General features: G+C 50.9%; 2 protein-coding genes across 2 annotated transcripts; one reads left to right on the top strand and one right to left on the bottom strand.

Annotated features, from left to right (window-relative positions):
- Positions 1-5,963: 5,963 nt before the first annotated feature.
- Positions 5,964-9,229, top strand: LOC135830152 (coiled-coil domain-containing protein 177-like). The gene has a single exon (XM_065342556.1). It carries the CDS (start codon positions 6,378-6,380, stop codon positions 8,766-8,768), a length of 2,391 nt encoding a protein of 796 aa, XP_065198628.1. The 5' UTR covers positions 5,964-6,377; the 3' UTR covers positions 8,769-9,229.
- Positions 9,230-9,950: 721 nt separating this feature from the next.
- On the bottom strand, positions 9,951-16,757 carry LOC135830117 (mucin-2-like). The gene is made up of 4 exons (XM_065342508.1): positions 14,611-16,757; positions 12,784-13,511; positions 11,755-11,946; positions 9,951-11,471 (listed from the first exon to the last, which is right to left on the bottom strand). The coding sequence occupies exons 1-4, from the start codon at positions 16,133-16,135 to the stop codon at positions 10,833-10,835; spliced, it is 3,084 nt and encodes a 1,027-aa protein (XP_065198580.1). The 5' UTR covers positions 16,136-16,757; the 3' UTR covers positions 9,951-10,832.
- Positions 16,758-17,073: the final 316 nt, after the last annotated feature.

Below are 17,073 nucleotides of genomic sequence, written 5' to 3'. Positions count from 1 at the left end.
AATCCTTTAAAAAAATATTGATACAATAAGGGCAATTAATTTCACTGGGGCCTACAGAATGCTAGGTTCTTCTTGTGACCGGACCAGACCGCACCACGCTTGCAGACCCGCACGGACAGTTCACCAGCCACACCCCACGAAAGCAAGAAGTGTTACTCCTTAAAAGTCTTGTTTTGTTCCTTGATAAGATGACGGGAATTCATCAAAGCAGAACCAGGCATTGAATGCTATCGTGGAGTGTGGCTGGTGATCTGTTCATGACGATGTCTGCGAGCGTCGTGTGATCAGGCCTGGTCAAAAGAAAACCTACCACAAGTTGGACGGACCAAATAAGGATGCATCAACATTGCATGGGTCAAGCGTCGAATAAAGATCAAAGATGGCATCTGCCTCACCTTCTTCGCTGATCTTGTGTGGTATACCTGTCAGCCTTTCGGAACCAAAGACTCTCCACGTAGAATCTAGTAGGGAGGTTTAGTCCCACGTACGTGTGTGTACCACGTGATACTCAGTGTACCCACGTACGTACAGACGTTTTCTGGTTCACGACATACCGTGTATGGAGGCTCACCCACGTTCCGCCAGAACGTGGGTGAAAATCAGAATGGAGCGCATTGTGCGAGCTGTGAGGGTGCTCAGCTGAAGAAGTTTCCGAAGCACGAAATCAAAATATTGGATGAGCTTCTTAGGCCCGGGTAGCTTCGTCTTTGACCAGGTTTGGGCCTTTCGCTTCATGCTTTTGTTTGTTCCGTGTGACTAAACACAACATTGCAACGTGGGTGCCCTTCATCCACTTTACGTGGATCACCCACGTACGCGTTTCCGTTACGTGGGAACTAAACCTCCCTATACTAGTAGTGTACTGCGTGGTTGTGTGTGGCAAAACTCTTCAATACTGGACTCGAAACTAGTCGCGATATGGACTATTGCAGGCCACCAGCATGACGTGCGAACTGACTATTAGTGCTAGCAGTGACGTGCTCGGTGCCTAGACTAGAGGGCTAGAACTAGACTTCTTCAAGTAGAACCCAACACAAAGTGTGAGCGTACTAAAGCCTATTACAACGTATTGGGTAGAGATAATGAGCAGCAGCCTGCCTGAAACACACCAACATCTACTAACCATCACACGCTCTTTGGTGATGAGGCTTCGATCACTGCAATGCCAAGCGTAGACGAAACACTCGCAAGTCGGGTCTCACCACCACTGGTAAGTTGCAGTTTTCTTCGTCGAGTTCTGGTAGGAGTGCAGTCTTGTGCGAGATGCAGAACACCAAGACTATCCACTGAACTGCAAAGTGTGAACTGCGGGGAAGCATGGATACTGGATTGGCGTTGCGAGCCATGCATGCAGAAACAACTTGTCTTTGTGTGAGCAGCATGTATTATTGTGCTGCTGGTATAGCATGACTTCAACTCACCCGCTCCACTTACCCTAAGCTGCAGGAAGGTCTTACTGCACTGGTGCCAGTGGTGGCGATGTTTCGCAACCTACACCGTGTACATGACGGTTTTGCTACAACGCTAGGCATACCGTACTGACAGGTCCCATTGTCCGGCGCGGTGGAAGCTTTCATCAGTTTGGAAAGCATTGGATACCGTATCCTGGACTGGCGGGCACTCGCTGCCTGTGCCTATCATCAAGAGTACATTAATATATTTTACATACCGGTAAGTACTCTTGCTATTTTATGTACTCTTGCTATCATGGGTGGCAACGCCATGCAGAAGTCAGGTACGTACACGGTGGTATTGAGTTGCACTGCCACTGGATTAGTATTGGGCAAGTCATGATGAAGCAGTTTGAAGAACATTAATTTTGCAATAATTAACATTTATGTTGAACGGTGTCTAACATTACTGGTAGGTGTATTGTAGCATACTCGTACCATGTAGATGCAATGAATATGTCATGTACCAGTTAACAGGCAACAAAGCCCTCTCCAAAAGGACCAAAATGTCTTCGTTGTTACTCCGAATTTTCATGGTTTCGATCAGGAAATAGTAAGATATTATTTTGTTTCAATCATCAGGCAAAATAACTGTAGGAGTGCGTACTGCATATTGAATGAAAGGAACTTACTTGTGACCTAAACGAGGTGTATATACATGTATGTGCAATACAAGATGTACGTGTAGGACACGTTGTATGTTTCGGTTGCAGTCAAGAGCGCGGTTTCCGTACTGCATCACGCGTGTCCTCCACCTTGTGCTGTATTTGTATTTTATTATAATTATTTAAGGATTTCCCAAAGGCTTTGGGCCTGTCGAGGGGATCTCCTGCAAGAAGAATGAAATGACAACTTTATGTAGAGGGAGCAGTTAATCGAGGATAGGCTAAGGAAATAGATCGAGGCATACAACATCTGGTAATTAAGGATTTGGGATACTGTCAGTGTAATGAATATATCGGCGAAAAAGCTGATAGAGAGAATGCTTGAATTCGGGGAGACTGGTTATGTATAGGTATGCTGTCTTTGTCATGTACATGTACGTGTAGATAGTTCTAGAGCATCATTGTGACATTGGTTGGTTCATACTACAGTATTATACTCTATGGGGAAGGTTCACAGTTCGAGGCCTGATGATGACAGTAGGGTGCAGCGGATTCTGCCGGCAGAAAAAATGGCAGAAAATTCGGTACTTTTTCTGGTAAGTTTCATGCATGTTTGGTATGTGGATAAAGAAATGGAGCAGAATTCGAGGAATTGCCCGCCATAAGGTTTTTATGGTTCTGCCAATTTTACTGCTTTTCGAGCAGAATCTGCCGATGCCTACATGTAGATGACAGGCATGTTCTCTGATCAGATTTTCCTCCTTTACATCTCCTTTACATCTCCTTTACATCTTCTTTACATCTCCTTTACATCTCCTTTACATCTCCTCCAAGCTAGTGTAATGCTAGTAAGGCATGATGAGGGAATTCGAAACTCGGATGTTGAACCAATCATAAAAATGTGAAAAGGAAGGGGAGTTTGGAGACTGCTGATGTGCGCGTCGGAGATGTGTTTGAGCTAGGTGTCAAGTCGTTGAATGTTTCAGCACTCTGTAGTTGTGTGCCTTTTTTTCTTCTTCTTATTTTACAAGATACTAGTAACCACAAACCATCATGGTGCAAACGCCGGCAAAAACGCACAGAGATGCACATAGCGATGCTGCGATGGCAGCCGAAGCAGTGGAGGCGGGGAAAGAGCAGCTAAACCGACCAGGGGTCTCGGTTTCATCACTGCTTAATGAGTGCTCATGCGCGCCAAACAGAAAAATACGAAAATAGAAAAACCCTCCCCTACTACTAGTAATTATTACACGTTCTTGCTGCATCTTATCTAGTTGCAGTGGGCCCTGAGATTCATATTTATAAGTCAAAACTTCTTATAACTCGTATCCATGTAGTTGTTTTTATTATTATACGAAAGTCCACTATATTCCCGAATATGTGCGAGAAGTGGTGGCGGGGCCAGGCTGCTCTGCCGACCTCAAAGGTCTCGGCGTCTACGCAGACAAAGCGCGCCATAATGCAGTATGCAGTAGTATCCCTTCGTTTTGTTTTCATGATGAAGTTGGTGGACATACTGCACTCTCCACACACCGACCGTACATGGCATCTGGTGGTACTTGTCCTAGTACAGTAGCAACAGGTTAAACTATTTTGTCAAAGACGCAATAGGTTAAACTATTTGTCAAATACGTAGTGATGTAACGACGTGTACTGACTGTTCTCCAGCAACAGTATCGTGTTGCTGAGTATAATTTGGACCCGGGCCGGAGGTGTCGGTGTTCCTCCTCTCTGGCGGACAGCATCCGCCAACACTAACTACTGCATAAAGCGAGATTTCTAATAGTGCATGTAGTGACTGGCCATGTACTGGTCAAACACCGGACAATTGGTTTATAATAATAATTATTATTATTGCAGTACAGTACTAGCCGACCAGCATGAACACATTCACCACCGTTCTTCAAGAATGGGCACTGTGGCAGTGTGCATTATTCATACGCACACCATCGTAAAGGATATTTCTACCTTCATACCAGGGCCAAGAGAGCCCGAACCTCAGACGGATGAAACTAGGGTCCAGCGGATTCTGCCGGCAGAAAAATTGGCAGAATTTGATACTTTTTCTGCTAAGTTTCATGCATGTTTGGTATGTGGATAAAGAAATGGAGCAGAATTCGAGGAATTACCCGCCATAAGGTTTGTATTGTTCTGCCAATTTTACTGCTTTTCGAGCAGAATCCGCCGGTCCCTAGATGAAACCCGTCATCTACATGTACTTGTATCAGTGCCAGGTAACTGGTTAACACAAGATAACCGTTTCCGTTTCGCTGGTTGTACATGTTTCATGCTCGTGACCTGACAACAGTTACGTCGAGATCGGGTATTATCGCCTTGTTGAAGACTTCGGTCAGAAATTAACTACCGGTAGACTATGATAGGTTGAGGACTTCAGTTGGAGGCAGCGGCAGTGCAAATGTCCAATGACGAGAGAGGAGATGAGCAGAATGCGCAGCACAGTCATGATAAAATTACCAGTAGTAGAGTACTGAAAAGAAAAGGACCAAGGAACTAAGGAACCAAGGAACTACAAGACTACTTTGAAGTTACGCTATTTTTTATTATTATTTTTTACTATGTTCACATAACCAGCTCGAAAAGAATAAGGAAAGACAATGGTACAGAGAAGATGGACAAACGTGACAACTAATGAGCAGAAATATAATGTCCACTAACACCACCAGTTACTAAGCAATCAGCTCGTGCGATAACATTGCACGGCACTGACCGACGGTACTGACGTTCTGCAAAGAACTGGCTATCAAGAGAGCCTGTAGCACATCTTGGATGCGCACTCCAACAGCCTTCCGGAAGGTTCTAAGTTATAGAAATAACATAAGGAGGGGAAGGTAAGCGTAACCAAGAATAAGCACGAGCTGAAAGTCTCAGCTGTGAAGGACGTTGGCGGATGTTCATGCCAGGGCCAGTGAGTTGTAGAACGTCAGTGCCGTCGGTCAGTGTCGTGCAATGTTATTGCATGAGCTGATTGTTTAGTAACTGGTGGTGTTAGTGGACATTATAGTGTAACTTGTAGTTTCTTGGTCCTTTTCTTTTCTATGATTTATCCGATAAATCAAGGGGCCAAGGGCCTTGCCTCTCCATCCGAGTCCATTCTGGTACAGTACTGTTTTATGTTTTTTGATCAACTTCAACCAGGGAGTAGTACAATAATTATGACTTGTACTACTCCCTGGTTCCATCACTGCTGCCGCGTAGATCCACGGCCCCACTCAGTTGTTGTCGTGCTTTTGCATTTCCTTTGGCTTTGGTGCTTCAGCGATTGCCCTTTCACTACTCCGGGGTAAGTCTTTCGCTCACCTTGTCCATTAAAAAAAATTATATTTTACGAGTTGGGAACGTGAACTTTAGTATAAAAAGACAGAAAGAAAGAAGAGATGGATTAGCCCATCACGGGCCGGTGGGCGTCGGTGTTCTTCGGCGCCCATTGCCGAAGCCTACGTCCGTACGAGTACTGATACAGCCTAGTAGCATGAGTACAGGCCGTATCCGGGATATGTAGTCTGTTCTAGTGGACCCAGCGCTAATGAGTAATGTCAATGACGCCGGAGCTCGCAATACGTTGAGGCCACACCCCACCTCGGCAGGCCCAGACTCACAGCCCCAGAGGCCGCGTGAGCCAGCTTTTTCCTTCAAGTAACGTAACGTTAGTTTTTGCCACATGGGCCGGGGAATGCAGAAAATGCTCGGGGCCGCGGCCCGAGCGCGTCCTTCGTCCGTTCTACCGCATAGCCGACATACATGTAGACGGACACGTGTCGTTGTAGATCAAGCAGAACTCGACTCTCGAGTCAACCAGCCGATCGTTGCATCGAGTGTGTTTCATCCAGTGCTGGACATGACAATAATATTTTGCTGGACTTGATTTCACTACATCTCCTACAAGGCTACAGTCATGTAGTTAGCTGATGTGCTCAGTCTCCGGTCTGAAACTGACAGTATCGCACCGAGCAACAGGCATCGCCTTTTCTCTCTGTGCTTGTGTGGTCATGACCATTTGTATGGAAGCCACAATGATTTTGATGTAGCTACATGGGTCTACCTATACCCCGCATTTTGTTGCAGTTCTCGCTGTCTGCACTATTTGTGGTGCCGTTTGGTCCGAGGGGGAAGACGCGTCATGTTCAGGGCTCAGGTCTGTATGTGGATGTAGGTCGTCACAGGCAAGCACTGAATCCGCCTTGCACAGTTTGTGAAGCCAACACTGGCAACAGGTATAAAATACTATTACAGATAACCGTGGAACAAGCACGGTCGGTGAGGGCGCCCACGTCCACTGCAGTAGCACTGTCAGCAACTAAGTATGGCGCAGCAACAGTCACCGAGCAAAAAGAAGCCGACCATTCCGCACTTGGATCTCTACAATTTCGAGGAGCCCTGGGCAAAGGAGACCCAATATGTCCTGACCAGTCCTCGCTCGCTGGAGGCGTGTGGACGATGCGGCGTGCAGCCTGTGCAGCTACTCTACAAATCCCTGCCGGAGTTTGAGAGCGAGCTCAGCGAGGAGAAGCTCTCCTACACGGAGCTGTATGATGTGTACCAGCGAACGGAGCGCGAGCGCCAGGAGCTGCTGAAGCGAGCGAGAGAGGAACGCGAGCGCATCATGTGGAGCGATGCCGAGCGAGACGCAGTCCCTGGCCTCGAGTCGAGTGTCAACACCAGCAGCCATGAGCAGTCTGCCACCAGCTCCGCGAGTAGCTTTGCTAGCTACTCCTCAAAGCTGAGTGCCAGTGTGCCCACTAGCGGAGGGGCTACTGCTGCAGAGACAACCGCGACCAGGAGTAAATCAGCCGTGCCTGGACTCAGTCATACCACTCATGCCAGCTCACACGCACAGGGCAAGACGAACAGGGTGAAGTTCGTGCGTGGAGAACAGTTGCCCGGCCATTTACCCACCACCTCACCCACACCATCATCTACCCTCTCATCTTCGTCATCATCGTCGTCCCGACCGGCTTCAGCCCTGGAGCGTCGTAGCATGCAGCTCGTCGGGCAGAAGTTGGACTTGCACGATCGAGCCAAGACGCCGCAAACTCACCGTGGCGGCGTGCCATCCACGAAATCCTCGGCCAGCACGGACACAACTGACTCGTCCAGGCCTTCGACTAGTACCAGTGTTACGTCAAGCAATCGTACGGCAAGTACACAGGCAAACGGTGGCCCAGCTCAGGAATCAACATCGTCACGCACACGTCAAACTAGCAGTGTTCCGGCCGCCGTGCCCACCGATCGGTTGCGTGAAACCAGTCGAAAGCCAAGCACGACGCAGCAGCAGCAGCCCGGTTTGTCGGCCTCGGCCACATCTGCCGGCCTGAAACGGGCGTCCACCGCATCGTCCGCACCACCATCCCGGCCATGGAGCAGTGCAGACGGTGCGCTACTGGCGTCGAAATCCAGCGGTGGCCATACTAGCGACTCAGCGTCGTCCACACTATGGTCAGCTGACGAGCTGGCCGATGCCGTAGTGAGCGTGGGAATGTCCAGCATGGAGGCGCGCAAGATGGCGCTTCTCTCCGAACGCGACCGACGCATCCTGCAGAAGATGGTGGAACGGCGGCGGCGAGACACCGAGACACGTCAGCAGCGACAGTCTGCCGAGCTGCAGTGGGATCGTCAGGCTGAACACCGACGAGCCGAACGGCAGCTCGAAGAGATGGAACACCGCAAGGCCATGGAGAAGAAACGCGAGAAGGAACGAGCGGTGACCGAGCTGCGCGTGGCAGCGTTGGAACAGCAGCATCGCGAAGAAGTCGACACGTTGCAGCAGGAGCTCGAGGAGAAGGAGGACAAATGGTCACAGCTGTATGAGGAGCAGCAGGAACGATTGCACCAGACTGTCCGGGAGAAAACCCAGAAGGAAGAGCGGAAGCGGCAGATGCAGGAACTGCGACGTGTCGAGCTGCTAGTCGAAGAACGACAGCGTAAGCGAGCCATGCTGGAAGAGAAAGAAGCCAAAATCGAGACGGCAGGCGAGCGAAAACAGCGCCTGGAAGAGGAAGAGCTCGAGCGTCTCAAAGCCAAGAACACGGCCGAGCGTGCGGCCATTGCTGCTCGTCTGAGAGACCTGGAGGACGACGAAGCGGAGGAGCTGCTGAACCTGCAGAGTGATGTCATCGAGAAACACCAGCGTGCCGAGAGACGCCTGGAAGCAATACGTGTCGAGCAGCAGCAGCTACAGCGGGTCAAGTCGGAGAAACGCGATCGGCAGGCGGAGCGCAATCGCGACGCAGCACTGCAGCTGGAGCACGAGACTGAACAGCTGCGGCTGGCCAACGACGAGCAACGGCGAGAGGCTGAGCACCGAGCGGCCGAACTAGCACAGCAGCGTGTGGAGGAGCGCCGGGCGAAGACGGCCGAAGAGCTGAAAGTACGACACGCCGCACACGCCAGGAACCTGGAGAAGCTACGGAACGTCGAGCAGGAGGACGAGCGCCTGCAACGCCGACAGCTGGCGGCCAAGGAGCTACGCATGGAGGCGATGGCGCGTGAGCGCGAAGAGGTGGTGCGCGAGTCTCGTGAGCGGGCGCTCGAGGCGGAAGTCCTCCGCGAGAAGCTCAAGGAATTCTGCTCTACAGACACGTTTGACAAGAAGGTGCAGAGTGCAGAGCTCACGGCGCCTCTTCAGGATATGACGCACCGACCGATTCGCTCCGCGGCGGTGAACAAGACGTCATCGCAGGTCCTTCTTGGGTAGGCACTGCACCATGACTCTCGTTGCTGCTGCTCAACTGTTGTGCGGGTGTATTCACTGCGGCAATATCGGCCATTTCTGTGTGAGATTTAGTCTGTGTCTGCTTTCGGCTCATTTGTGTTGCCAGCTCAGAGCATGTAGCGCATAATCATAGTCAGACCACTATGGTTGCTATGGTTACTGTAGTTGCTATGGTTGCTACGCTATGGTTACTGGCTATGGTTGCTATGGTTACTGTAGTTGCTTGCTCCTACATGTATCCATGGTGACTTCTACCTTGGCCACGTTGTCATGCAGCATACAATGTCAGCCTCCACTGTTGGCAGAGAATAGTGTCCCGTCGAACGTCATTTTTGAAGTGTTTTTATTATATTTTATAAAGTGATATGTTTATAAAAATAGGTTACAACATTGAAGTATTTTGTCAGATTCTTACAGTTTATGCCCGGAGTGGTAGCACGCAAGATTGGCCTGGTCCGTTTTTATGTTGACTAACAACAGGCACGGTATGTGAAATCCAAACCCTTGATCTCAGCTTTACAAGCTTCCAGGGGTTGGATTTCGTGGGTATCACCGCATACATGTACAGTGCGGTGCAGTGTGAAACCTAATGCCTGGATCTCGGCTTTACATGTAGTCAGACCTCGCATAACCGCACACGTCCGTTTTCCACAAGAATATCCGGATAGGCGAGGGATCTGGATAATCGAACACCCATACTGTATGTATGCATGGCATATGCTGAAAATCGGTAACCAACAATTTTCTTCCGGATGGCGAGGGATCCGGATAAAAGAGGACTGGATAAGCGAGGTCTGACTCTACATGTACATGTACAGTCAGTAGCTGGATTTCTGTCTTAGATGGCAGTGCATGAGAATCATGTGTGACTCCTGCAGCGTACGGTGCACGGTGTATGCTTGCCATACACACACTCTGTATCACTCACAAACACTCGCATGTACACACACACACACACACACACACACACACACACACACACACACACACACACACACACACACACACACACACACACACACACACACACACACACACAGACACATACACACACACACACACACACACACACACACACGCACATACACATACATGCGCACATAAACATACACGTGCACATACATACACACACACACACATTCTCTCTCCACATTGGCTTGGGTGTGAACGGTTATAGCTTGGGTGTGAACGGTTATACGAAGGCGACATTGCGCCAATTAATAGATGTGTGAAACAAAAGAGGGTACATGCTCCAATAATGATCGGGTTTCTAAAAAAACGAGTCAAACTCAAATCACCAATGGGAAGGTTACTAAATATGCTAGCATCAGAAGCCTGGCTAAACCTGTTACTTCAGTACAACGTTACTACGGTGTATCCGTGTAGTTACTAACGATGGTCATACTAATCTGGTAATCAGTGGTTGATAGGTAGCGTCATGAGAGATGGAGAAAGTGCAGATGCAATATGGGCTGTGAAAATAATCGGTGGATGGGTCTCAGACCATATTGGTGCTCTTCATCAGTTTCTACGTCTATTTACTGTTCTATTGTTGGAGTCAGAAGTTAATAGAAACGCCTGGTGATATTAAATTTTGCTCAACACTTCGGGACGTCACCGCCATTGAAGTAAAGTGAAATAGTTCAATGATACCAATGCAAGTTTTGGAGTGAAAAAAAAGAAGCAGAAATGTTGACAAAAAATATTCTGCATTTGTTCCAAGAGCTGAGTCTGAATAGAGGTTATCAGCTACTGTTCAGAATTCACTGATTACAAAGCTGGTGTAGAGCAGGTTTAGGAGACCATCATTCTGTCTAGATGGCCATGAAGTCGAGACCCTAGGTCGGCAGAGCTCCCTGAACCTCACCATCACTGCCACGATTCAGGTTGTGCATGCTTCCCCTAGCCGCATCTCACGTTTGGCATGTAAGTGGTCTTTGTAAAATAAAAAAATTCTACTTCTTGCTTTGTGGCCAGTACATGTAGCAGACCGACCGGCACCCTGCAGAATTCTGCACGGTAATCAGCGAGCAGCAATGTCTCTCTCTACCACTCCTCTATCTCCAGACGAGGGATAATCACAAGCTGCAGAGTGTTGGCCTGCAAGAGCTGCACCACATCTTCGGTGCACACCTCGGCCACACCGCCGTCGGTGGGCTGCAGCGACACGCCGTTGATGGCCAGGATCTGGTCGCCCTCCTCCAGCATGCCAGACAGAAGTTTACGAGTGTCACCACTGGCGATGCGCGACACGAAAAACCCGGCCTGCTGAGGTGACGAGTCATTGGCTGCCGATGACGCCAGGGCGGACGGACGGCGTTTGACGTAGAATCCGTATGTTCCCGACGCAGGCCGATGTAGCTCAACGGATCGTGTGCTGACTAGTTTCTGGTTGACTTTGACATTGCCGGACGGCTTCACACGGCCGATGTAGTGGAACTGCGTGGGAGCGCCGATAGACTCGGGGCTGCTCTGCCGTCGACCAAGTGATGAGCGTCTCCTGGTGAGCTGAGATAGTGAGGAGCGACGACGTTGCTGTGGTGTGGAAGGCTTTTCCGGTAAGCAAACGGACGAATCGGGTGATATGCTGGTTGATAGCGGCGTCAGTGGCATGGATAATGGTGACGTGGGCGAGTCGGATGACGATGATGATGGGGAAATCCCTGTCGGTATGCTCATGGTGTCCTGTATGGTAGCGAGTCAAAGAAATTACAAGCCGCAAACACGCACAAAATGCACACATACACATACACAGACACATGCACATGCACGCACACGCACATACACACACATGCAAACGCATTCACAACTCCACAGGCACGTACACAAAGCTAAGTTAGACTCAATGAAAAAATGGAGCGCACAAAGTTTTATAGCGGCAAGCCATACAGCCACCAACCCCTAAATCTCACCAATACACGAATATCCAGCTTCAAGTAGACAATCTATGCGTGAGAAGCAGACTTACCGTATTGTTGGAATCAGTGCTTCCACTGTCTGCACTATGCGTGGCTGTGCAGCTCGAGCGACGTGGGGTCTGCATGGGTGTGATCATCGGCATGGCTGCGTCGAGATTCGTAACCGGAGCTTCGGCTTGCGGAGTGGCTGGAGGTGTTTGAGCTGGCTCTTCAATCACCTCCAGCAGGTCATGGGAGGAATTCTGCGAAACGCAACAAGAAACACATTACAAGCACAGTACTATTGGTTGCCGAGGAAACGGAACGCCGAAGAACGAGCAGGCTCTGACTTCACCAAGCACAGTGTCACACCGATATAGATATGACGTGCTCAACTGTGCATAGACTGTATGCATGTAATATTTTTAAATAATAAGAAAATAAGAGCGGCCAAGGCTACGAGGCTGACCCCCTCCCCCCCCCCCCCCCCCCCCCAGTTCTCCGACACACGACAGCACTGTCGTCTGTCGGAGAACGGGGCCCCCGAAGAACGACCAGGCTAGAATTTCACCCAGCATAGCCTAACAATGTATACACGGTGACTCAACTGTGCATAGACTGTAATACATGAAAATAAGAACGGCCTAGGCTAGGAGCCTGACCCCCAGTTCTTCGGCGACCAACGGTACTCTATTGCTCAGTGTACACAGTGCTGAATACCGCAACGACAGAAGCTTCATTACAAAGGAGACAACGAGATTCTTCCAACCAAAGTTTCGTGCCATAGTGATCCTCAGTTGGAACATCTCTCCCATTCTGCCGTCTTTGTAGCACAACAACATCAGTAGCCACGAGGCAAGGAGTTACTGCAACAGTTTTATCCCAGAAGCGTTCATCAGAACCCCCTCGCATTTGGCTACAGCCCTGAGAGGGGGAGTGTGAGCAAAGACACCGCCAGCAGGAGCATCCCCTTGATGCCGTAACCGCAGATCGGTCGATTGCAAAAGCCTCGCCATCACGGTGCTCCCATTATGCCTGTTCTCGCCTATGACAGTGAGCTGTTTTCAAAGAAAAATCCAATAAATGGAGTGTTCCCTTACCTGACCACTGAGCACGGCTAACTCGTCGGTTAGTGACCTCGGCCGTGTAGCAGCTACACCAGCACTACCTGTTCCAGTTGCTGTGGTTACGGCGTTGCCATGCCCACCACCGTGCTGCTGTCCACCGCCTGCTGCGGTTGCCATGGTGCTGACGGAATCGCAGAAGACGCCGCTGTGCGTCTGGTGCAGTGTGTCGCTGGACGTGCCGTGCAGCAGGGTCGAGCGGAACAGCTCCTGTTGATCGCGGACCGTCACGGACGACGTGGCCGTTTGCAGCGACGACATGGACATGTGCAGCGACACTAGCTCCGGGCTGATTCCGTCGTCGAGCAGCGTGGCGGCGCTATGGCAACCACCATCTGTACTGCGTTGAGACAAGCGGCATTTGTCCCCGCGACGCACTGCCACCGCCGTTCTCTGGTCCTCCAGGCGAGCGGCTGCCGAGACGGTCGACGCTGACGATAGGTGACGGCGAAGCATTGCCGCTTCCTGTCTCCGTGACGACGAGCTGTTGGTGCGTTTTGCGGGCGACGTCGGCAGCGAGGAGGCTGTAGTCTCACCTTCCGTGGCCGACGTCGTGAACTCGGTGAGCGTATTGCAGCTGTCGCTGGCGTCGAGCTCATCTTGTGATGTTCCTTCCGTGTCCGACCGTCTCTTCCGGTCAGGAAAACTCCTCTTTGAACTAGCTACCATGAGGCCAGTGTTCGCAACGCTTTCACCTGCAGTGCCTGCAGAATAATACATATCACGGAAGAGATCAAGGCGAAATCACACGGGCCATTACATGTATTATCACAGTGCTCTGCAATCCATGCCTAAGAGTGCGCTCTTATATTCGCTAGCTTCTCGGAGAAGAAGAAAAGAGAAGTCGAAGAAACTGCAATTATTTAAGAACGGGTCTCGAAGAATTTGGAGATATTTTGCACATGTCACGCAATATGAAGCGCCAAAGGGGCCGCGATCTTGAGTGCCATGAATGCACTGTGCGTATGCGAAAAAGGGAAATGCGTACACTCATGATCAACACGTGGCATTTAACCGTAGTTCGCATGCGCTGATCCCAAACCGCGGGAATCTCCAAGTTTCAGCCACCTCTAAAGCTTGGAGCTTTGTAGAGCCTCCTAAAAGTCGAAGAGGATATAAGAACAGCTCTCGAACCTTTCGGAGAGTCTCCAACTTTTCCGAGAGGATTTAAGAACGCGTCCTTAGAAAGTTAGAATGTAAAAGAAGGTTGCTTGGTCCCTAGAATCTGGTTTCATACATTTTAAAATAATTATGATGAAGCTCTCTGCAAGAGCAAATCCCAGCGCTTGCAAGTCTGGACCTGCACAGCGCCCGGCGTGTACTTGAGGTTTTTTTTAATTTATTTATTTTACTAGCAAACACAGCCCTACTAATAATCAAGGGAAGAGGACAACTGAAATGACACTGGACAACAAGACAAAGGGGAGTGGGGGCGATGTGCCAATGTGGACGCGATCGGGTTTCTTCGAGCACTTTATTGTACACAACCTGATAAGTACAATCTTCCGGGTCGGTAGAGTGCTCAATGTTCATGCGAACAGAGCTACAGTAAAACCTGATAAGGCGACCCATCTGCCTCAGAAGACCACAGCAACTGGGACCAAGGGATGCTATTCGCAGTCAAACGACCCTGGATAAGGAGACCACCTAGGAACAGAGACCACATTTTGAAGGTCCTTTGAGTGGTCGTCTTAGACATGTTTCACTGTATCTTACACACAAGACACAAAGTACCACATGTGCTGTGTGCTTTGTGTCTTCTGTGTAACCTGATAAGCATACAAATCCAAACTGAGAACTCACGTGTGTTGGTCATCTTCTTTGGTACGATGCTGGGAGTTACACTCCGGCTTGCCTCGTCTGTCATCTCCAGTGCACTTGGCTCTGTGTCCGGCGTGGCTGACACAGCATCGGCAGGCAAAGCGGTTTCCTCCCCTTCATGCACCACACGACTTTGCCCGCTGTGCGTTGACATTGGCGATGTTTGCGATGAGTTGCTGGGAGTCATGGTCACCATGCCGACAGCGGAGCTCGTGATGAGCCGCTCTCCGCCGCTGGCTGCTGACATGTCCGACGTGATCGACGGCGTCCTCGAACCCAGACCACTGCTGTTGCTGCTTCCCTGCCGATTATGGAAAAGTGACGGGGACAGACCGCTACTGCTGAGGCCCAATTGTGACGTGCTTGGATTGCTGGGGAGTTGTCGCGATGCTGTCCCTGCCACTGCGGCTTCTTCATCCAGTCCTATTGCGCTGTCCATGCCGAAGGATTTCCGTCGTGTTTGCTCCAGCCGACAGCCGCTGGGTGAAGTCGTCATTATCAAACTGTTCTGTACGAGAGGGATCTGGCTGCCTGCTACCTGGTTACCATGGAAAAGATGGCCGTGCACGGGGGTGATGGACGGTGACTGCATTACCACCGCTTGCCGTACGGGCGAGTGTAGCTCGGACAGGGCCAGGGCTACAACGGATCTTCCCTCGGCGTACAGCGGTGCGCTTCTTGGACGTCGTCTCGGCATGGAGCCTCCACCACTTGTAGTGGTCGCCGCATCGAAAGCACCCGTGCCATTAGATATCTCCAGTGATGAGGGTTGATTGAACGCAATGGGAGCGCTGGCCTGTCGTGCATGAGCGATTCCAAAGTCAAATCGTCCACCAACAAGTCCTGTGCTATGCATGCCGGTCTCCTGGTCATCTTCACTGCCCTCGTCGTCGCTACTACGAAGGCTATCCTGGCTCTTCTTGACGTACTTCAGCACACTGCTGAATTGATAGATCTCCGGCGAAGGTGGCGGGCTGGGCTCCACGTCTCGTTCTTCGTCGCTCCGCTCAGTACCGGACGAGAATCTCGTCGTGGCTGAAGTGCTACGACCACTCGACACCTGAGTCCTTCGGAGTGGACTGGCCGAAAGGGACTTGCGCAGCGGCACAATCGAGTCTAGCGGCACACCGTCCGTGTGGTGCACGACCGCCGTGCGAATTTCACACGTTCCGCTCGTACCCTCGTTGTCGTCCGCATCGCCTCGCCGTGAGGCTGGCGATCGTGGGATGTTGCTGCTGCTGCTGCCGCGTGGGGAATCCTGAGGCTTCGCGCGTGAGGCGAGACCGGTCGGTGGTCGATTCGACGGCAACTCTCTCAGCTCGCCAGCCGATGATGCCAGCGCGGAACGGCCTGGCTTCACACCACTGACATCGCTCTTACGTCGAATGCTCGATGGCAGGCGAGCCCGTATGTCCCTGACTTGGCGAAGAGATGGTTTCTTTTCTTTGCTCTGTGCCCTGGTATTCATCCTTGGCCCACTACCGACATCTGTTGTCGTTCGGTCCATTGCGAACAAAGCTCTTTTTCTGGAAATGAGTGGCCAAGAGACAGAAGGCAACAAGTACCACCGAGTCAGCCGTCTTGAGCGTCGTCCCCGGCGACAATGGGAGCCACTGACGTTCTCAGAAATGATTTCTCCGCCTGGAGGTTTTCGGCAGATACGCGTCGGAAGCAACTGAGTTCTGGCCCTGGTCTGCCCTGCGTCGTCAAAAGGAGTGGCTGAAGGAATCCAGCGCCGTGTTTCACCTAGATTTATCTACCATTGATAGCACCCTGGCCCTCTGCCGGATAACTCAGAAGGCATTCGTCCAGCGTTTCCTAACTTTTCCTTCAGTGTCAGCCAGTCTAGCTACCTAGGGCTAGGCTACAAGCTGGCTTCATGTTCAAGTGTTCGCACGTCACATGTCATCAATCCTAATCCGGCCGGCACTAGTAGCAATCACCGAATCAGCCTGTATCGCAATGGGCATGGCGAAGATGAAGTTGAGTTAGAGTTTGCCCTGCAAATCTTCCACCGCCTACGTGCGGTCTGTCGCTGAGTGTCGGATTCCATTCGGCCTACGACGCGTGCGGGAGGAGCGTGGCTATTTTACTACAAGCTGTGAACGGTCACTGCTGCTTGAGGAAGCTGCAGGTACGGTGGCTCTTTGCAGCGGAGGATAAGAGATTTACGGGGCTCTGGGCTGCCCGAGCGTGTGCGGTCCTTCGCGGAGGAACGTGATGTGTCGAGTCGAGTGCGCTGTCATCTCAGCGCCTCTGGAAACCTCAGGAATCCATCGGAGTGGCAGTACGCACGACGGCTGATCCCTTCAAGCCTGGTCTTTGAAAGTTTGTGTGTGTGCTACGCTCTCCATGGCGTATGCCTGGACCAGACCAAGGTTGGCAAGGACAGCAGCTCAGTCGGATGACGAGATCGCGTGCAGACTACTACTGCAGCCTTGCAGG

This window comes from Sycon ciliatum, chromosome 13, assembly GCF_964019385.1.
Source record: "Sycon ciliatum chromosome 13, ocSycCili1.1, whole genome shotgun sequence".
Taxonomy (NCBI): Eukaryota; Metazoa; Porifera; class Calcarea; order Leucosolenida; family Sycettidae; genus Sycon; species Sycon ciliatum.
The sequence above is the reverse complement of the archived record's forward strand: the minus strand, read 5'-3'. Positions and strand labels throughout refer to the sequence as shown.